This window comes from Carcharhinus amblyrhynchos, chromosome 25 (genome assembly GCF_965287045.1).
Source record: "Carcharhinus amblyrhynchos chromosome 25, sCarAmb.v2.hapA, whole genome shotgun sequence".
NCBI lineage: Eukaryota > Metazoa > Chordata > Chondrichthyes > Carcharhiniformes > Carcharhinidae > Carcharhinus > Carcharhinus amblyrhynchos.
The window spans coordinates 5,360,502-5,383,103 of record NC_137348.1 but is presented as its reverse complement, the minus strand read 5'-3'; the positions used below and the strand labels follow the sequence as shown (position 1 = coordinate 5,383,103).

The window sequence follows — 22,602 nt, the reverse complement described above, 5'->3', positions numbered from 1 at the left end:
CAGTAAGGTCCAGGGACACTGGAGTCTCCTGGGGAAGGGGAGGGGGACTGCCAGATTTCCACTCGATGTGAGGACGGAGGTGGGAATGCTGGGAGAATGACCCCCCCCTCCTGGAATGTCCACTAGCGCCTGCTGCAGTTAGCAGGCAATACTGCGGGGGGGGAAACAGAGTGGGGCCCTCAAGGGTGCTCCAGTATGTCTGCACAGAATTACTGGGGCCTCCTGGATATACTGACACACACTCCCCTAGGGACCCCCTGTAAATACTGACGCGCTCCCCCAGGGACCCCTGCATGTCCTGCCAGCTACGATACCCGTGGTGGTGGAGGGGGGGGAGGGGGGAACATTCAGGCCATGCAGTCAGTAAATGAATGAACCTGATGACAATCTCCGGTTGGAGATCAGCATTAGAATATCGATGATTAATAACTGAGTCTGTTTTATCTGTGATTCTTCCTGTGATCGTTGGTTATCTGAGGTTTTCTGCTCTCTTCTTGCTCACAGGTGTACACAGTATCAAGATACCTCACGAGAGAATGGTGAGTCGCTGTTTACAATCCCTGTGAGAAACCGCACTGTCTCACACGTACGCTCACTCGTATTCACACACACACACACACACACACACACACACACACACACGCACACACAGGCTTTCACTCACTGTCACACTCACACACGCTCAAAGAACAAAGAAAATTACAGCACAGGAACAGGCCCTTCGGCCCCTCCAAGCCTGCACCAATCGTGCTGCCCGATTTGATCTATAACCATTCCAGGGACCTATCCCTCCATTCCCAACCTATTCGAGTATTTTCCCGGACACCCCCTTAAGAGTCACTATCGTATCCGTTTCCACTCCCTCCCCCGGCAGTGAGTTCCAGGCGCCCACCACCCTCTGTGTAAAATACTTGCCTCATACGATCTCCTCTAAACCTTGCCCCTCGCACCTTAAACCTGTGCCCCCCAGTAACTGACTGTTCCACCCTGGGGAAAAGCTCCTGACTATCCGCTCTGTCCCTGTTTCTCATAATCTTGTAGACTTCTATCAGGTTGTGTCACATTCTTCTAAACTCCAGTGAGTACAGACCCAACCTACTCGATCTCCCCATAAGAAAATCCCTCTACCCAAAATCTACCCAGTGAACCTTCTCTGCACTGCCTCCAATCCCAGGGACCTCCCTGTGATAAGGGGACCAAAGGTGTTCACAGCTGACACACACACAGACCTAAAATTAAATGGAAATAAAGTGAGAAGAACTGATCTGATCAAAATGGACCAAAATTAAGACAAAGTCAAGCCACAACATTTAAATTGTGAGCCTGTTGGTTAGACAGAGCTCCCAGAGTAAAACTCTACTCAGAGTGGGTCCTCGTCATGATCAGTGTTTAATTGGGCACAAACTGTGAAACTAGCCATGAGGGGAAATGTCCTCAGTCGCTGCCAATGTGGAAGTTTCAGTAAATTTCCCCTAAGGGGGTGAGAGAGCGAGAGGCTTTGAAACCAACTCTCACTCAGGTACACTCATTCCTGTACAAGCACTGTCCCCTACTGGCCAGACCAGGAATGGCACCTCTGGTCACCCTATTACAGAAAGGATATTATTAAACTAGACAGAGTGCAGAAGAGATTTACTAGGATGTTATCGGGATTTGATGGTTTGAGTTATAAGGAGAGGCCGGATAGACTGGGACTCTTTTTTCTCTGGAGCGTAGGAGGCTGAGGGGTGATCTTATAGAGGTCCATAAAATAATGAGGGGCACAGATCAGCTAGATAGTCAATATCTTTTCCCAAAGGTAGGGGAGTCTAAAACTAGAGGTTTAAGGTGAGAGGGGAGAGGTACAAAAGCGTCCAGAGGGGTAATTTTTTCACAGAGGGCCGTGAGTGTTTGGAACAAGCTGCCGGAGGTAGTAGTAGAGGCGAGTACAATTTTGTCTTTTAAAAAGCGTTTAGACAGTTACACGGCTAAGATGGGTATAGAGAGATATGGACCAAATGTGGGCAATTGGGATTAGCTTACGGGTTTAAAAAAAGGCAGCATGGACAAGATGGGCGAAGGGCCTGTTTCCATGCTGTAAGCCTCTATGGCAGGCTGCCGACTCGGTTGACTCGATTCCCACGTTATATAGAATCACTGGAGGCAGAATTTTCCCAGACTTGGAGCTAGATCCCAGAAACATTCCAGCCGCTGGGAAAGGCAGGACGAGGACCGGCTTCCCACGGAATGGAGCCAGGACAATAAATTTAAATAATTACGACCTTAATTGGGGTAATTTTATCAGCTTCCTGGCAGGAGGCTGTCAGCTTGGGGGGCACCTTCCCTGCAGGAGGATGGTGGTTCCGTACCCCATTGGGGACGCAGGAAGGGAAGACATGGCACCCCCTGCCCCCCTCAATCCCTCACTCCCAGAGGAGTTTTCCCACGGGACCTGATGCCTCCCATCTCTCCTTTAATCATTCCGTTATTTTTATTCCACTCGGGGTCCTTCCAAGTCAAGCGCACTCACGTTCAACTACCCTCCCCTGCAGCTCCTGCCTCTCCCGGTGCAAATCACAGAATCCCACAGTGCAGAAGAGGCCCTTCGGCCCATCAAGTCTGCACTGACACCTTAGAAGCACCTGAAGTCCCACCTGCCAGCACTTGTCCTGAAGTTTGTGATGTGCCAGGTACTCATCCAGATACTTTTTAAAGGATGTGAGGCATCCCACCTCCACCACCCTCCCAGGCAGCACGTTCCAGACCCTCACCACCCTCTGGGTAAAGAAAAAAAGAGGTTTTCCTCACAACCCCCCTAAACCTCCTGCCCCTCACCTGGGGCGGCACTGTGGTTAGCACTGCTGCCTCACAGCACCAGGGACCTGGGTTCGATTCCCGGCTTGGGTCACTGTCTGTATGGACTCTGCACATTCTCCCCGTGTCTGCGTGGGTTTCCTCCGGGTGGTCCGATTTCCTCCCACAGTCCAAAGATGCGTGGGTTAGGTTGATTGGCCGTTGCTAAATTGCCCCCTTAGTATCGGGGGACTAGCCAGGGTAAATAGGTGGGATTACGGGAATAGGGCCTGGGTGGGATTGTGGTTGGTGCAGACTTGATGGGCTGAATGGCCTCCTGCACAGTGGGGATTGTATTGTATGATGGAACCGATGCCCCCTTGTGACTTGACCCTGCAACTAAGGGGAACGGCTGCTCCCTGTCCACTCTGTTCGTGTCCTGTGATTGGGTCAGCGGTTCCAGGAGTGAATCCTGTCCTCCAATTAGGAAGCTGCCTCCCGGAATAGCCTCCCCCCCCCCCCCCCCAGTGGTCTGGCTTCGGACAAGCAGGGGTTTGGGACTCGGTCTGGTCCAGGCACCGGGGTATCGGGATCCGGAAGTCTGCAGGAAAACTCTGACCGCTGTATCTCAGAGCACTCAATGAGATCTTCACAACCAATGGGATACTTCAACGAGTGGGGTGTGGGAAAGATGGCAGCCGCTTGGAAATGTGCAGCATCTGAGCACAGGTTGGGAGTCATAGAGGTTTACAGCATGGGAACAGGCCCTTCGCCCCAACATGTCCATGCTGCCCTTTTTTTTAAACCCTTAAGTTAGCTGCAGTTGCCCACATTTGGCCCATATCCCTCTATACCCATCTTACTCATGTAACTGTCTAAACGTTTTTTAAAAGACAAAATTGTACCCACCTCTACTACTACCTCTGAGAGCTCGTTCCAGACACTCACCACCCTCTGTGTGAAAAAATTGCCCCTCTGGACCCTTCTGTATCTCTCCCCTCTCACCTTAAACCTATGCCCTCTAGTTTTATACGCCCCTACCTTTGGGGAAAAGATATTGACTATCTAGCTGATCTGTGCCCCTCATTATTTTATAGACCTCTATAAGATCACCCCTCAGCCTCCTACACTCCAGGGAAAAAAGTCCCAGTCTATCCAGCCTCTCCTTATAACTCAATCCATCAAGTCCCCGGTAGCATCTTAGTAAATCTCTTCTGCACTCTTTCTAGTTTAATAATATCCTTTCTGTAATAGGGTGACCAGGTGGGTTCAGCACCGAAACTTTTCTTTATTCATTTACAGAAACACAGAAACATAGAGGATAGGAGCAGGAAGAGGCCATTCTGCCCTTCGAGCCTGTTCCGCCATTCATTACGATCATGGCTGATCATCCAACTCAATAGCCTAATCCTGCTTTCTCCCCATAACCTTTGATCCCATTCTATATCCAGCCGCCTCTTGAATACATTCCATGCATTATGGGACGTAGGTGTCGCTGGCTAGACCAGCATTTATTTCCCATCCCTAATTAACCTTCAGGAGGTGCTGTGAGCTGCCTGCTTAGACACACATAAATGTCTCACTCGGCCATTTCAGAGTACAGTTAAGAGTCGACCTCATTGCTGTGGCTCTGGAGTCACATGTAGGCCAGACCGGGTAAGGACGGCAGATTTCCCTTCCCGATTGGGACATTAGTGATGGAGTTTTTTTTTTCAATGCTAATTTATAATTCCAGATTTATTTTAAATAACTTAAATTCTTTAGCAGCTGTGGTGAGATTTGAACTCGGATCATTAGTCCGGCTCCCTGGATTACTGGTCCAATAATGTATCCACTGTTCCCAGGTTCCTGAAGAGAGTTTTTCTTTCTTGACAGAAATACTTCATTGTAATGCAGAGTGTCTTTTACCCTGACGAGAGAATTGTTGACAGGTATGTAATCATTTCAGGAATTATTTTATCTAGTCGCGTATTGGATGATCTTCCGCCAGCTGTTTTTATCTGAGGGTCTCGCGCTGTAAGCTTGAGTTTTATAACATGGAGAGAGACCATAAGACATAGGAGCAGAATTAGGCCACTCGGCCCATCGAGTCTGCTCTGTCATTCAATCGTGGCTGCTTTCTTCTCATCCCCATTCTTTTCCCCATATCCCCTGGTCCCCTTATTAATCAAGAACCTATCTATCTCTGTCTTAAAGACACTCAATGACCTGGCCCTCCACAGCCTTCTGCGGTAAAGAGTTCCACAGATTCCCCACTGTCTGGCTGAAGAAATTCCTTCTGTTTTAAAGGATCGTCCCTTTAGCCTGAGGTTGTTCCCTCTGGTTCTAGTTTTTCCTACTAGTGGAAACATCCTCTCCATGTCCACTCTATCCAGGGCCTCGCAGTATCCTGCACAGGCCCTTCCTTAAGGCTCACTCTCCTTAATGATGGCCACTGCATTTACCTCCGCTCCTGGACTCTCCTTGAAGTCCTGGCATGTTATTGGTGTCTTTCACTGTGAAGACTGATACAAAATACCCATTCAGTTCCTCCGCCATTTTTGTCCCCTGTTATTACTTCACCAGCCTCATTTTCCAGTGGTCCAATGACCATTCTTGCCTCTTTCTTACCTTTTTATATGCCTAAAAAAAACTCTTGCAATCTTCTTTCAATTTACTAGCTAGCTTACCTCCACATTTCATCTCCTCTGGCCTTACTGTTTTGCTTCAAGTGCTCATCTATACGCTTCTTACGAGGGGTCCCATCTCTACCACCCTTTCAGACAGAGAGTCCCAGATTCCCACCATCCTCTGGGTGAAAAATATTTCCTCAAATCTTTTCTAAATCTCTTATTGTGTGCAGTTCTGATCGCCGCATTATAGGAAGGCTGTGGAAGCATTGGAAAGGGTGCAGAGGAGGTTTACCAAGATGTTGCCTGGTATGGTGGGAAGGTCTTAGGAGGAAAGACTGAGGGACTTCAGGCTGTTTTCATTAGAGAGAAGAAGGTTAAGAGGCAACTTAATAAAGGCATATGAGAAGATTAGATAGGGTGGACAGTGTGAACCTTTTTGCTTGGATGGAGATGGCTAGCACGAGGGGACATAGCTTTAAATTGAGGGGAGTTAGATATAGGACAGATGTCAGAGGTAGGTTCTTTACTCAGAGTAGTAAGAGTGTGGAATGCCCTGCCTGCATCAGTAGTGGACTCATCAACATTAAGGGCATTTAAATGGTCATTGAATAAACATATGGATGATATTGGAATAGTTTTGGTTAGGTGAGCTTTAGATTGGTTCCACTGGTCAGCACAATATCGAGGGCCAAAGGGCCTGTACTGTGCTGGAACATTCTATGTTCCACACAGACAGTGACCCCCAAGTCCCTGGCACTGTGAGGCAGCAGTGCTAACCCACTGTGCCACCTAATGTTCCCAATTACTAAATGTCCTTTGTGCTCCTGAAGAGGTCTGTGCGCATCATTACCCGTGTGTGCACAGAAAACCAGTGGTGTTGCTGTGGAGATGGCTGGCTGGTTTAAACGCAGCTCAGTTACGGACACTGAGATGTAAACGTGCACACTCCCGGGTTATTAATAAGAAAAGTACATGTGTTACAGACTGTCAGAGAAAACACCTGCATTGTATTTATGTTTAAAAAAAAAACACGCAGAGGCAGTCCTGAAAAATGTTTCCGCTATTGTTGAGAGAGCTGCCAGATTTTGTCTGTAATAAAACTGAAAATAAGTCATCGACAGAATTAAAGGAAATCAGCTGGGTGACAATGGCAATTGTCTTTTATTATAGGGTCCATTCATTCCTCAGAATAGACGGACACAGCTCTGACCCGTTGAATAACCTTTACTGAATAAAACTTAAAATTAATATTACAGAAAGTGAAAAAAGGAATTCTCCAGAGAGTGAGAAAGAAAGAGAGAGAGAGGTAGATACTAATCAGCTTTGACAAAGGGTCATCTGGACTCGAAACATCAGCTCTTTCCCCTCCTTGCAGATGTTGCCAGACCTGCTGAGATTTTCCAGCACTTTCTCTTTTGATTTTCAGATTCCAGCATCCGCAGTAATTTGCTTTTATTTAGATACCGTCAAAAGCAAGTCCTGATACAGACCCGATCCAAACCTACACTGCCCACACGTATAGCTGTACAGAGTATTATAACTTTGCGGTTATCTGTGTTATAAAATCCCAAGATGCAAGCAGTGTCTCTAACTTTCATAAACAGTTTGCAGCTGTGACCATGAAAGCTTTGTTTGTGAAAAACTTCATTTTGCTTATTAAAAAAGAGCCTCGCTTGCGTTGTTCTTTCAAAGAATTCAGTCAATTTCTAAGCTTGTCCCAGCATTCCCAGCTGAGTTTTAAAATGTGTCTAAGTTAGCTTTAAAGCTTAACATAATTAGTTACAGAGGCAGAAATATATTCAAATTGGGGTGACACAGTGGTTAGTGCTGCTGCCTCTCAGTGCCAGGGACTCGGGTTCGATTCCCAGCTTGGGTCACCGTCTGCGTGGAGTCTGCACATTCTCCCTGTGTCTGCGTGGGTTTCCTCCAGGTGCTCCAGTTTCTCCCCTCCATAGATGTGTGGATTAGGTTTGATTGGCCGTGCTGAATTGACCCTAGCATTGGGGGATTAGCAGAGTAAATATATGGGGTTATGGGAATAGGGCCTGGGTAGGAATGTGGTCAGGGTAAACTCAGTGGGCTGAATGGCGGCCTCCTGCACTGTAGGGATTCTATCATTCTATTCTATGAAATCTTTGCATAAAGAAAACCATACGAAAGATCCCACAAGAGTAAAATTAAGTAGTCCTTTCTGGTTCCAAAGTCCCCTGTCCAGGATTGTTAATTTAACCTGGTCCTCACCCCCCCCATCCCCTTCTCCACTATCCCATCACTTCTTGTTACAAGGAGTGGGGGGTTGATCTCCTCTCTGAGAACTAATCCTCAATCACTCAGAGAAATACTTCGCTTCATAATAGAAATATAGAAGATAGGAGCAGGAGGAGGCCATTCAGCCCTTCGAACCTGCTCCACCATTCATTACTATCATGGCTGATCATCCAACTCAATAGCCTAATCCTGCTTTCTCCCCGTAACCTCTGATCCCATTCGCCCCAAGTGCTATATCCAGCCGCCTCTTGAATACATTCAAAGTTTTGGCATCAGCTACTTCCTGTGTATTGAATTCCACAGGCTCACCGCTCTTTGGGTGAAGAAATGTCTCCTCACCTCCAATGGTCTACCCCGAATCCTCAGTCTGTGACTCCTGGTTCTGGACTCCCCCTCCATCGGGAACGTCCTCCCTGCACCTACCCTGTCTAGTGCTGTTAGAATTTTATAAATCTCTATGAAATCCCCCTCGTTCATCTGAACTCCAGCGAAACAATTCTAACCTAGTCAATCTCTCCTCGTATATCAGTTCAGCCATTCCCGGAATCAGCCTGGTAAACCTTCTCTGCACTCCCTCGACACCAAGAAATCCTTCCTCTGGAAAGGAGACCGAAACTGCACTCAATACTCTAGGTGTGGCCTCACCAAGGCTCTGTATAATTGCTACAACACATCCCTGCTCCTGTACTCGAAACTTCTCGCAATGAAGGCCAACAGACCATTTGCCTTCTTTACCACCTGCTGCACCTGCATGCTTACCTTCAGTGACTGGTGTACAAGGACACCCAGGTCCCTCTGCACACTCCCCTCTCCCAATTTGTAGCCATAATCTGTGAGAAGAGGGATTATCAAAATAACTCCCTGAGGCTCTGAAAAATCAACATTTATTTATCTAACTAAAATGAACAGGTTAACTAAACTATTAACAAACCAAATAAAACACTATTCTCTGGAATGCCATTTAGAGAAATATGATTCCCACTGATTAACAAAAATATAGAAGTTTTAGTCACTCTCAAAATGCAATCAGGTTTTATTTTCTGGAATCTTCTGTCTTTTTTTTAAACTGATTTTGTTCTGTCTTTTGTTCTTCTGTTGGCACCTTTAGGATTGAGATGAGGCTTTCTTTTAGGGCATAAATGTGGCTGTTACACCGTTACAGAGCAGTTACTCTCTCGCTCTTTCTCTCTCTCTCTCTCTCTGGGAACTATGATCTGTGGCAGTTGCTGGTCAGTGGTCTTCTGGCCATTTGGAGCTGGGAGCTGTGGCCTTTATGCCCCCGATGACATACCAAAACCCCCACAATAAGATTGGTTTACAGGTTATCGAAACATCAAATTCAAATCTGATAGGCTGCTGTTATTCAGATGCCTGTTTCAAATTGATGGGACAAACTTGAAAAAACATGTTCTGTTGTCATGGCAGCATTACTGGCGATATAATATTTCACTCTGTGTACTCTGTGCATCTGCTTTGTTTATAATGCGATAGGCATGGGAAGAAAAAGTTATTTTGTTTTTAAACAGACCTGGCAATTTTACAACTCTTAACATTTTAAAAATAATTTTATACACACTAACATTATAACATCTCACCCCCAGTCCCCACCTGTGTGACAGGAATCTGTAACCTTACTCTTTTCCCCAGGTATGACATCAAGGGTTGCCAGGTGAGTCGATGGACAGATCCCGCCCCTGAGGGGAGCAATGTCATCGTGGTGCTAAAAGACTTGAACTTCGAGGGGAACTCAATTTGCCTGGGTAAGGAGAATTCTTCACCCCCTTCCAATCTCGAATCTTAAAAATCTGCCCACAGCTACACTTACTTCCCTCCAGCAGACAGGATTTAACTGAGGAAGATCAGATTGCCACATTATCCTGTGAATTTACAATCCTATAAAGATTGCCACTGGCCACTGACACACAATGGCAGCCGTGTGTGCCATCTCCAAGGTTCCTTAGACAGCACCTTCCAAACCCACGATCACCCCCACCTAGAAGCACAAGGGCAGCAGATCCCGAGAACACCCCAGCCCGGAGATTCCCCTCCAAGCCACACACCATCCTGACTTAGAAATAATATCGGCTGTTCCTTCACTGTCGCTGGGTCAAAATCCTGCGACTCCCCCCCTAACAGCGCTGCGGGTGTACCTACCCCACATGGACTGCAGTGGGTTCAATGCAGCAGCCCAGCACCACCTTCTCCAGGGCTAATTAGGGACGGGCGATAAATATTGGGCTAACCCAGCGATGCCCACATCCCGTGAATGAATAAACACGTCCCACCGTACCCAGCCTGTGTTTTTTGTGATGTTTCTGGATTCCCGAACCTTCCTGTTCCAGATCAGCAAAAGGCCTGGTTCGTTCGACAGGTGGGAGTTGACACGGAGTATCTGAAAGGACTGAATGTTCTGGACTACAGCCTCCTGCTGGCCCACCAGCCCCTGCATCTTGACGAGCGTCGGCAGAGCTGGTCCTTTGCCAATGTCATTCTCCGCACCAAGAAGTACGTAAACACAGCGGCAGCGATCCTGCGGGGGGGCGGGGGGGGGAGGGGAGGAGTCAGAGGGGCATGGGGGGGGGGTCGCAGGGACGCAAAGGGGTGGGGGCGCAGCGTCGGAAGGGGTGGGGGAGAGTCAGGGGGGTGTGGGGAGTTGGAGAGGCGCAGGGGGATGGGGGGGTTGGAGGGGCACGGGGAGGAGTTGAAGGGGCATGGAGAGGATGGGGAGGGGTGAAGTCAGAGGGGCATGGGGGAATGGGGAGACAGAGTTGGAGGGGCACGGGGGGGGGCAGAGTTGGAGGGGTGCGGGGGTGGGCAGAGTTGGAGGGGTGCGGGGGGGGGGGCAGAGTTGGAGGGGCATGGGGGGGAGACAGAGGGGCACGGGGGGTTGGTGTGGTCTGCTTCCCCTCTGGGGCCAATCCAGCATTCGAATGGGCCTAAAGTCTCAACTAGCAAGATCCAGGACTGGATGGGCTGAGTGGCCTCCTGTTGTTTGTGCTGAGTGATTCCAGGACAGTGCTGGGCAATGTGTTCCTGTTCGGGGTCACGGGCATCAGATGTTTGACTGCAATTTCGAGGGTTCAACCCCACTCCAGAGACTGGAGCAGAAAATCCTAGCCTGACGCTCCAGTACTGAGCGAGAGCAGGCCTGCCTTTCAGATCGGCTATTAAACCGGGACCGGCACCCCCCACCCCCCACCCCCCACCCCCCACCCCCCACACCCCACACCCCACACCCCACACCCCACACCCCACACCCCACCCCTCTTGGGTGGATACCAAAGATGTGTGGGTTAGGTTGATTGGCCGTGCTAAATTACCCCTTGGTGTCAGGGGGACTGAGAGGGTGAGTACGTAGGGTTACGGGAATAGGACCTGGGTGGGATTGTGGTCGGTGCAGACTCAATGGGCCGAATGGCCCCCCTTCTGCAGGAATTCTATGATCCAGTGGCACTATTTTGCTGGGTGGCACAGTAGTGCGGTGGTTAGCGCTGCTGCCCCCTTCGCCAGGGACCCAAGTTCGATTCCGGCCTCGGGTCACTGTGCGGAGTCTGCACATTCTCCCCGTGTCTGTGTGGGTTTCCTCCGGGTGCTCCGGTTTCCTCCCACAATCCAAAAGACGTGCTGGTGAGGGTGCATTAACCATGCTAAATTCTCCCTCAGTGTAACCCGAACAGGAGCTGGTGTGTGGGCTGGGGGATTTTCATAGTAACTTCATTGCAGTGTTAATGTAAGCCTTACTTGTGATACCGATAAATAAATACTCTCCCTCATTACCTGAGGCCAATATTTATCCCTGACCCGGCATCATTGAAATCAGGTTATTTGACCATTATAAAGTTTTTAAGAAGTTTATTTATGAGTCTCACAAGTAAGCTTACATTAACACCGCAATGTGAAAATCCCTCAGTCGCCACACTCCTGTTCGGGTTACACTGATGGAGAATTTAGCACGGCCAATGCACCCTAACCAGCACGTCTTTCGGGCTGTGGGAGGAAACCGGAGCACCCGGAGGAAACCCACACAGACATGGGGAGAATGTGCGGAGTCTGCACAGACAGTGACCCGAGCCGGGAATCGAACCCGGGGCCCCCGCGCGCGTAAGTTGGTCACATTTTCCCAGCATTGCAACAAAGGCTATACAAAGGTACCTGATTGGCTTAAGGTGGTAAAAGGTGCTATATAAATGCACGAACCCTCTCTGTGTCTGTCAGGTCGTTGACCAGCGGGGGCAGCCCCAGCGCCTCGGTGGGGACGCCAGTCCCGGGGCTGGTGGAGGAGGATTCGGCAGTGCTGGTGGCAGAGACGGTGAGCGGCACGGATGAGTGCCGCGTCAAGGAGATCCCCGGCGCCACCCTGTCCTCGAGGGGCAGCGGCGGAGGCTCGGAGCTGGAGCTGGCGGACACGACCGTCCAGAACCGCCGGCTGCTGCCCAACTTCCGGAACTCTCTGCACGTCATCGACGGCACCCAGTCCCGCTACTTTGTGGGCATCATCGACATCTTCACCGTCTACGGCTTCCGCAAGAAACTGGAACACCTGTGGAAATCCATCCGGTACCGGGGGCAATCCTTCTCCACTGTCCACCCTGACCAATACGCCAAGCGACTGTGCCAGTGGGTGGAAGATCACACGGTGTAAGGGGAATGGGGGGGTGCGGGGGTGCTAGAGTGGGGGGGGAGGTGGGACGCGAGGAGTAACGGGCACAAGCGCTTGGCCTATCAGAGAAGTGGAGAGTAGAGGAAGGCCCCCGGCCCCTTAGCCGAGGGGAATCGATGGCTCGATTGGAAGTCCTGGCGTTGGGGGTGGGGTTGTTTTGAGGGGTCTGCGTTGTTGGGGGGAACCTAATTAAGGAAGAGGAACCTAGTCAATTGGCTGAGCCAAGGCTTGGGTGGGAAGGGCCGTCAGTGGTCAGAGTGGCTATGTAACTCCGACACTAACTCCTGGGAAAGTTGGCGCTGACCCTGATATTAACACCCACAGAGACAGAGAGAGAGAGAGAGACCCCCCCCATCCCCGGGGAGCACCTGGACACACTGCCCAGCCTCTGCATGATCCTATTGGCTGCCTTTCATCACTAGGGAGCGAGCAAGCATTGGCTGACCCTAGGCGTAGTAAACACTCCTAATCACTGCTCCGTAACACGTATAGGGAATGATTTTCTAATGCTGTACACACTAAATCAGGAACCCAGACACAAACTCGTCAGCTCTCTCAACACCAGCCAGGTCCTCACAGCATCTTGGCTGAATGTGGCATGTTGGCCAGTGAGGGGTTAAGTGTCCGGCCGTCCCCTCAGGTGCCCCCCTCCTCCTCACCTGAGGGTGAAAGGTGCGTCCGGAGGGAGATTCTGTGACGGAACTATTTCCCCGAGTTATTAACCCAAAACAAGTCCAATCGCAGACTCCCAGGGGGAGGGGAGGGGAGGGTTGTTTGAGGAGAATTAATAAAGGGTTGGGATAAGATTCTGGATCAGGCTGGATCTGATGGTTGATTTTAAGTCCAAAGTTGTGCAGGTTGGGTGGATTGGCTTTGGCTAAGTTGCCCCTTAGTGTCAGGGAGAAAACTAGTATAAACGTGTGAGGTTATGGCCCTAGGGCCTGTGTGGGATTGTAGTCAGTGCAGACTTGATGGGCTGAATGGCCTCCTTCTGCACTGTAGGGATTCTGATTCTATCTTGATTCACATCTTGTGTTTGGAAGTGGGATGTTTGAGGGGGGGGGAACAGGCTTTCAGGGTCCTCGTTCGCGACTGTCTCACAGTGACCAGTCCAGACGGCACCCCGCGGGAGCCGACTTGTGACCGTCCCCCCAAGGTGAAGACTTCAGCTGTAGCAAAGAGAACCAGGAGAGCGGTGAGGAGAATTCCTTCCTGATCCGGAACACACTGCCCGAACCAGCAACAGGATTCAATTCCAAACTGTGTAACATAATGCATACAGGGCCAATGGGGAAAGAGTGAGCGAGTGGGACTAATTGGCTAGCTGGTTCAAGGAGCCAGCACCGGGACGATGGCCCGAGTGGCCTCCTCCTGTGCAGTGGGATTTTCCAGCCACGCTTGCCCCAAAACCGGAAAATCCCGCCGGAGTCTACAGGCCTTTGTGTGGTTCAACACCATCCCCCACCCCTACCCTTCCTCCTCGACTGGTGACCTCTGGAAATGCCATCACAGAATGGAAGGGCAGCGATCAGCTGACGGGGAGACTGGATGGGGTGGGGAGCGTCCAGACAGTCAGTGTAAGGCCCAGTGAGAGTTCCACCAGCGTCCGGGCGGCTGGGTCAATGTTCACTCAGGATGCCAACCCACCACCAACACGGCGAACAGCAGGAGGTCTCACTGAACCCGGTTAGGCCACAATTAGAGTATTGTGTTGGGTTCTGAACATCGGACTTTGGGGGGGGTGGGGAGGTGGGGGGGGTGGGGGTGGAGGTAGATTTACCGAAATGGTTCCAGGGATAAGAGGGGCTTTTTACCGCAAGGTTAGGTTTTTAGAAGCTGGGGTTGTTTTCCCTGAGGCGAAGGAGGTTGAAGGGAGATCTGAGAGAGATGTATAGGACGAGGACGTGGTGGAAATGGCCTAGCGAGCCACTCGGTTCGAGGGGATGGGCAGTAAACGCTGGGCCCAGCCAGCATTACCCACCTCCCATGAATGAATACGGAAAAAAAAAAGATTAGACGGGCAAAGATAAGCTGTTCCCATTGGCTGATGATGGAAGGATTTGGGTGTGAGGGGAGTGGGGATCAGATTTAAGGCTTCAGGTAAGAGATGCAGGGGGAACGGGAGGAGAAAATGCAGCGAGGCTTGGAACTCGCTGAGGGCGGTGGAGGCAGAGATAAGGAATGGTTTCAAAAGGAAATTGAACGGACACTCGAGGGAAACAAACTTTCAGGGTCACGGGGATAGAACAGGGGGAGTGGGATGGACTGGAGAACCAGCATGGATGGTTCCAATGGACTCCGCCTAATAACCTTATGAGGACGTGCTTGATGATGTACCATGTGACTTGTATTGCACAGTCACATGACTTGTACTAAACCCCTCCCCCATTGAATCATGTGACTTATACTGCACCCAGCAGACCCTCCCGTGCTCCTATTGGACCAGTTAATTTATCAGCAACTCCTACAGAAGCGCATGATTACGACACACCCTCCTTGACCCTCACCCTACGTTTGAATGAAGGTGTTTTAATCCGCAGTGATGGGGGAGGTATGTGTCTAGCTCAGTAACATTCTGAACTCTGGGGTCAGGATCTGGAGGGTTTAATACATCTGTAAAATACTGAAACTCAGGCATCATGTATAATGGATTCTCACTGTGCAAATAACCCATTTAATAAATTGTACAGTATTTGAAAATGTAAATGCAAAATCTAGTTTAATTAAATGGTTTTTCCATTCCTTCCCTTGTCATCATTTTAACACACTCTGCATGCAATCAATCTGATCTGAAAACAAAACTTCCATTTATATAGCGCCTTCACTTCAGACCATAAGATATAGGAGCAGAATTAGGCCACTCGGCCCATCGAATCTGCTCTGTCATTCAATCATGGCTGATATTTTTCTCATCCCCATTCTCCTGCCTTTTCCCATAACCTCTGATCCCCTTATTAATCAAAAACCTATCTGTCTCTGTTTTAAAGACACTCAGTGACCTGGCCTCCACAGCCTTCTGCGGCAAAGAGTTCCACAGATTCCCCACTCTCTGGCTGAAGAAATTCCTCCTCATCTCTGTTTTAAAGGATCGTCCCTTTAGCCTGAGGTTGTACCCTCTAGTTCTAGTTTTTCCTACGAGTGGAAACATTCTCTCCACGTCCACTCTATCCAGGCCTCACGATATCCTGTAAGTTTCAATAAGATCCCCCCCTCATCTTTCTAAACTCCAACAAGTACAGACCCAGAGTCCTCAACCATTCCTCATTGGACAAGCTCTTCATTCCAGGGATCATTCTTGTGAACCTCCTCTGGACCCTTTCCCAGGCCAGCACATCCTTCCTTAGATATGGGGCCCAAAACTGCTCACAATACTCCAAATGGGGTCTGACCAGAACCTTATACAGCCTCAGAAGTCCATCCCTGTACATCCCTATGATTCTGACTCTTGCTCGGAACTTCTTCAGAATCCCTGGATTTTCTGAGAGATCAAAAATCTGTCTATTCTAGTCTTAAATCTATTCAATGTTGGGTCATCCACAACCCTCTGGGATGGAGCCCTGTTATTAACACTCACAATTCTCCTGGCTTTATTGTGTTGGTACCAACATAATAAAGGCATGGGTTTTAAATCTCTGGAGGAATGTGTGGGCATTTCTGACACAGATTAAATCCTGGAGGATTACCCAACATCAACAGGCTAATTCTGGTAGATATTCATTGGTCAACATGCAGGAAGAGAAGGCAGCTCAGCCCCTCTAACCTATCCCACCATTCAATGAAATCATGGCTGGCGTGTATCTGGAGTAAAGTTTATTTCTTAGTCACAAGTAGACTTACATTAATACTGCAATGAAGTTACTGTGAAAATCCCTTAGTCGCCACACTCCGGCGGCTCCTGTTCGGGTACACTGAGGGAGAATTACGCACGGCCAATGCACCCTAACCAGCAAGTCTTTCAGACTGTGGACTCAGCTGCAGGGATCTGGGTTCGATTCCCGGCCAGGGGTAACTGTCTGGAGTTTGCACGTTCTCCCCATGTCTGTGTGGGTTTCCTCTGGGTGCACCGGTTTCCTCCCAGAGTCCAAAGGTGTGCAGGTTAGGTGGATTGGCCGTGCTGAATTGACTCTAGTGTCAGGGGGATTAGCAGGGAAAATATGTAGGGTGACGGGGATTGGGCCTGGGGGGGGATTGTAGTCAGTGCAGACTCAATGGGTCGAATATTCTCCTCCTGCACTGTAAGAATTCTATAAAACATAGGAGCAGGATTAGGCCATTCAGCCCATCGAGTCTGCTCCACCATTCAATCATGGCTGAAACTTTTCTCATCCCCCATTCTCCTGCCTTTTCCCCAATAACCCCTGATCCCCTTGTTAATCAAGAACTTTTCTATTAATTAATAAGAATCTATCTTATTAATCAAGAATCTAACTATCTCTGTCTTAAAGACACTCAATGACCCGGCCTCCACAGCCCTCTGCGGCAAAGAGTTTTCAATGCTATCGGTCTGTGAATAATTCCGATTCTTTTAATAAACACATGAGAGATAGATGGTCAGGCAATTGTTCTGTCCCATACTCCAGACAGATGGAACACGATGACCAGTCCCTCTCCCTCCATGAGAGCCTTGTAACCTCCCAGGGAGCCAATGGCCTAGTGCTATTATCCTTTATGGAAGGAAATCTGCCATCCTTACCGTGTCTGGCCTACGTGTAAATGTTAAAGTTTGTTTAATAGTGTCACAAGTAGGCTTACATTAACACTGCAATGAAGTTGCTGTGAAAATCCCCCAGTCGCTACACTCCAGCGGCTGTCTAGGGACACTGAGGGAGAATTTAGCACGGCCAATACACCCTAACCAGCACCTCTTTCAGGCTGTGGGAGGATCTCAAACAATGACGAGACAGAGGACAGGAATGAGATAGAGAATCTGGTGAACTGGTGCGGTGAAAATAATCTCTCCCTCAACGTCACCAAAACAAAGGAGATTGTCATCAGCTTCAGGAAGCACAGAGAACATGCCTTTTCTCTGCCTTTTACCTTTGACAAAGGGTCACCTGGACTCGAAACGTCCGCTCTTTTCTCTCCCTATAGATGCTGCCAGACCCGCTAAGATTTTCCAGCATTTTCGCTTTAGGCTACCTCGCTTTAAGTAGATCTGTAACGCTACATTCTGCACTCCTTTCCTTCTCTATGAAGGGTATGCTTTGCACAAGAAACAATACTTTTCACTGTACGTCAATACACGTGACAATAATAAATCAAATCAAAAGAAACCGGGACACCTGGGGGAAACCCACGCAGACACGGGGAGAATGAGCAGATTCCACACAGACAGTGACCCAGGCCGGGAATCGAACCCAGCAATCGAACTTGGTGCTGTGAGACAGCAGTGCTAACCACTGTGCTGCCCACTCCAGTCACTGTGACCTGAATTCTTCACAGCAATGTGATGGACTCAATTGCCCTCTGAACAAGAGCAACTAGGGATGGGCAATAAATACTGGCCAGCTGGTGATGCCCATGTCCCAAGGGGGGAGGAGTCCTCCGAGTGCAGAGGAATTTTGGAATTAAGCTGCTGGAGATGATTTGTAAATAAATCCCTTTCCATTCTCCCGATGAATTCTCTGAACGTGCATCACTCCAGCATCACTACATAAAATAGTCACGTTTTTTGAGGGTTTTGTTTGAAATGACCACACAATTTACCATTTAGAGGGAGCTAATTTTCACACTTATGCAGAAAAACACTGAAGTGTGGTCCTAAATTGGACAGCTCTTTCGAAGAGCAAGCACTGACTTGATGGGCTGAATGGTCTCCTTTGGTGTTGTAAGATTCTAAGCAGGTTTCTCAAACCATAACCATCGATCATATTACCATCTGGATCCGGTAAAGTGAGGAGATCTGGTGACACTGTGGGTATCTCATTGGAACTTACAGAATAGTGAAAGGCCTGGAGAGAGTGGGTGTGGGGGAGGTGTTTCCACTGATCAGAGAGATTAGGATCCGAGAGCGCAGCCTCAGAGTAAAGGGACACCCCCTTAGAACCGAGATGAGAAAGAATTTCTTCAGCCAGAGAGTGGTGAATCTGTGGAACTCTGCCGCAGAGGAGGTCGGGTGATTGAGTGTCTTGTAGACAGAGATAGATCAGTTCCTGATTGGAGGTTTTGGAGAAAAGGCAGGAGAATGGGGTTGAGAAACTTAGCAGCCATGATTGAAAGGTAGAACAGAGTCGATGGGCCGAATGGCCTAATTCTGCTCTTAATTTCTTTTCAATTCGTGGGTCATGGGCGTTGCTGGTTGGCCAGCATTTATTGCCCATCCCAAAGTGCCCTTGGAGGGCAGTTCAGAGTCAACCACATTGCTGTGGCTCTGGAGTCACATGTAGGCCAGACCGGGTAAGGATGGCAAATTTCCTCCCCTAAAAGGACATCAGTGAATGAGATGGTCTTACAGATATTGTCACTGCCTCTGAGCTCAAAGCTCCGGGTTTGAGTCCCACCCCAGGACTCGATCGCAGTGGGTGGTGGGTTCATGACAAACAGGTTGAGCGTCAACCTACAAACCAAAGCCACACGTGCCAATGGCAGGCGGTAAGAGTGGGCGAGGTTTCTGGTCAGCCCTGTGATGGGAAGAACATTGGAGCCTCCACCGTCACCATGTATAGATCCAGACCATAATGTGAATGTTGTCATAGCAACTTGAACCCTGAGTGAACTGTATAACAACACCACCCAATGAAGCAACTCTCAACCACCCAACACTCAACGCCTCCTGTTACGACCCTTGGACGGACGCCCAAATTGTTTGTTACGGACAAATAACATTTTTCTTAAAGTAGATGAAATTTGAGATTTAAGGCAATGAATAAAGCCCCAATTTCCATAGATTTTGAATAAACAAAAATAAACTTTACAAGGTCAGAAAGATGATGTCTCTCTAATTCTCTAACATTCAGGGTGAATATGAGGCACAATGTGAATGAATAAACCAACTGTGGTCAAACGCACCACACCACACCACTCAATACATGGTAGATGTGACCAAGACAGAGTCCATGGATTTCTCAGCAATCCATTCAAATGTCAAGATACACAATGAGTTCACCAATCTCACCAGTCTCTCTCACGAGGGATTCCAGTCTTCACTTTCGAAGATATAAGCTGAGATTTCTCTCCAAAAGTCACAAGGTTTCAATCTCATCTCCCAAGAATCCATTCCCCTGGATTCTCAAATATAGATTCAAAACTCAGAAGCACAATTTCAGAGCTTCAGCCACACTGAGCAGAACACAACTGTCCCGACAGGCTATCCTGGCCCCAACAGACAGCAGTAGGGAGTCACCAACCTCAGCTGCCTTCTTAGATCCCCAGGGCTTCTCCTGAGCCCGCTCTGATTACAAGGACTTTGCCTTCTTCATTTAAAGTCTTCATTTAATACAAAGGGGTATTTTCTTTTATGGAAACTTGTTCTCTGCTCCTCTCTTTTTAACCTGAACTGGGATCTCTCTCTGTCCCTGTCCCTCTCTCTAACCCCTCTCTCTGTCCCCTCTCCCTATCCCTTGTCCCATCTCCCTGTCCCTTCTATCTGTCTCCTCTCTCATGCCACTCTCTCCATTATCTCTCCCTGTCTCCCTCTCTCTGTTCCCTCTCTCTGTCCCCTCTCTCTGTCTCCCTCTCTCTGTTCCCTCTCTCTGTCCCCTCTCTCTGTCTCCTCTCTCTGTCTCCCTCTCTCTGTCCCCTCTCTCTGTCTCCCTCTCTCTGTCCCCTCTCTCTGTCTCCCTCTCTCTGTTCCCTCTCTCTGTCTCCCTCTCTCTGTCCCCTCGTCTCCCTCTCTCTGTCTCCTCTCTCTGTCTCCCTCTCTCTGTCCCCTCTCTCTGTCTCCTCTCTCTCTGTCCCCTCTCTCTGTCTCCCTCTCTCTGTCCCGTCTCTCTGTCTCCTCTCTCTCTGTCCCCTCTCTCTGTCTCCCTCTCTCTGTCCCGTCTCTCTGTCTCCCTCTCTCTGTCCCCTCTCTCTGTCCCCTCTCTCTGTCTCCCTCTCTCTGTCTCCCTCTCTCTGTCCCCTCTCTCTGTCCCCTCTCTCTGTCCCGTCTCTCTGTCTCCCTCTCTCTGTCCCCTCTCTCTGTCTCCTCTCTCTCTGTCTCCCTCTCTCTGTCCCGTCTCTCTGTCTCCCTCTCTCTGTCCCCTCTCTCTGTCCCCTCTCTCTGTCTCCCTCTCTCTGTCCTCTCTCTCTGTCCCCTCTCTCTGTCTCCTCTCTCTGTCCCCTCGCTCTGTCTCCCTCTCTCTGTCCCCTCTCTCTGTCTCCCTCTCTCTGTCCCCTCTCTCTGTCCCCTCTCTCTGTCTCCTCTCTCTGTCCCCTCGCTCTGTCTCCCTCTCTCTGTCCCCTCTCTCTGTCCCCTCTCTCTGTCCCCTCTCTCTGTCCCCTCTCTCTGTCCCCTCTCTCTGTCCCCTCTCTCTGTCTCCCTCTCTCTGTCCTCTCTCTCTGTCCCCTCTCTCTGTCTCCTCTCTCTGTCCCCTCGCTCTGTCTCCCTCTCTCTGTCCCCTCTCTCTGTCTCCCTCTCTCTGTCCCCTCTCTCTGTCCCCTCTCTCTGTCTCCTCTCTCTGTCCCCTCGCTCTGTCTCCCTCTCTCTGTCCCCTCTCTCTGTCCCCTCTCTCTGTCCCCTCTCTCTGTCCCCTCTCTCTGTCCCCTCTCTCTGTCTCCCTCTCTCTGTCCCCTCTCTCTGTCTCCCTCTCTCTGTCCCCTCTCTCTGTCTCCCTCTCTCTGTCCTCTCTCTCTGTCCCCTCTCTCTGTCTCCTCTCTCTGTCTCCCTCTCTCTGTCCCCTCTCTCTGTCCCCTCTCTCTGTCCCCTCTCTCTGTCTCCCTCTCTCTGTCCCCTCTCTCTGTCTCCCTCTCTCTGTCCCCTCTCTCTGTCTCCCTCTCTCTGTCCCCTCTCTCTGTCTCCCTCTCTCTGTCCCCTCTCTCTGTCTCCCTCTCTCTGTCCCCTCTCTCTGTCTCCCTCTCTCTGTCCCCTCTCTCTGTCTCCTCTCTCTGTCTCCTCTCTCTGTCTCCTCTCTCTGTCTCCCTCTCTCTGTCTCCCTCTCTCTGTCTCCTCTCTCTGTCTCCTCTCTCTGTCTCCTCTCTCTGTCTCCCTCTCTCTGTCCCCTCTCTCTGTCTCCTCTCTCTGTCTCCCTCTCTCTGTCCCCTCTCTCTGTCTCCTCTCTCTGTCTCCCTCTCTCTGTCTCCCTCTCTCTGTCTCCTCTCTCTGTCTCCTCTCTCTGTCTCCCTCTCTCTGTCCCCTCTCTCTGTCTCCCTCTCTCTGTCCCCTCTCTCTGTCTCCCTCTCTCTGTCTCCCTCTCTCTGTCCCCTCTCTCTGTCTCCCTCTCTCTGTCCCCTCTCTCTGTCTCCCTCTCTCTGTCTCCCTCTCTCTGTCCCCTCTCTCTGTCTCCCTCTCTCTGTCTCCCTCTCTCTGTCCCCCTCTCTCTGTCCCCTCTCTCTGTCTCCCTCTCTCTGTCTCCCTCTCTCTGTCCCCCTCTCTCTGTCCCCTCTCTCTGTCTCCCTCTCTCTGTCTCCCTCTCTCTGTCCCCTCTCTCTGTCCCCTCTCTCTGTCCCCTCTCTCTGTCTCCCCTCTCTCTGTCCCCTCTCTCTGTCTCCCTCTCTCTGTCTCCCTCTCTCTGTCCCCTCTCTCTGTCCCCTCTCTCTGTCCCCTCTCTCTGTCTCCCTCTCTCTGTCCCCTCTCTCTGTTCCCTCTCTCTGTCTCCCTCTCTCTGTCCCCTCTCTCTGTCTCCCTCTCTCTGTCCCCTCTCTCTGTCTCCCTCTCTCTGTCCCCTCTCTCTGTTCCCTCTCTCTGTCTCCCTCTCTCTGTCCCCTCTCTCTGTCTCCCTCTCTCTGTCCCCTCTCTCTGTCTCCCTCTCTCTGTCCCCTCTCTCTGTTCCCTCTCTCTGTCTCCCTCTCTCTGTCCCCTCTCTCTGTCTCCCTCTCTCTGTCCCCTCTCTCTGTCCCCCTCTCTCTGTCCCCTCTCTCTGTCTCCCTCTCTCTGTCTCCCTCTCTCTGTCCCCCTCTCTCTGTCCCCTCTCTCTGTCTCCCTCTCTCTGTCTCCCTCTCTCTGTCCCCTCTCTCTGTCCCCTCTCTCTGTCCCCTCTCTCTGTCTCCCCTCTCTCTGTCCCCTCTCTCTGTCTCCCTCTCTCTGTCTCCCTCTCTCTGTCCCCTCTCTCTGTCCCCTCTCTCTGTCCCCTCTCTCTGTCTCCCTCTCTCTGTCCCCTCTCTCTGTTCCCTCTCTCTGTCTCCCTCTCTCTGTCCCCTCTCTCTGTCTCCCTC

At 50.1% G+C, this 22,602-nt stretch overlaps 1 protein-coding gene across 1 annotated transcript in view; it reads left to right on the top strand.

The window, feature by feature from the left end:
- pip5kl1 (phosphatidylinositol-4-phosphate 5-kinase-like 1) overlaps window positions 1-12,294 on the top strand; it is a 35,442-nt gene extending 23,148 nt beyond the window's left edge. Inside the window, exons 5-9 of the mRNA XM_080211774.1 lie at window positions 505-539; window positions 4,648-4,703; window positions 9,300-9,412; window positions 9,995-10,157; window positions 11,868-12,294. Coding sequence (XP_080067900.1) covers window positions 505-539; window positions 4,648-4,703; window positions 9,300-9,412; window positions 9,995-10,157; window positions 11,868-12,294 — 794 coding nt within the window. The remainder of the gene's footprint in view (window positions 1-504; window positions 540-4,647; window positions 4,704-9,299; window positions 9,413-9,994; window positions 10,158-11,867) is intronic.
- The last annotated feature ends 10,308 nt before the right edge of the window (window positions 12,295-22,602 follow it).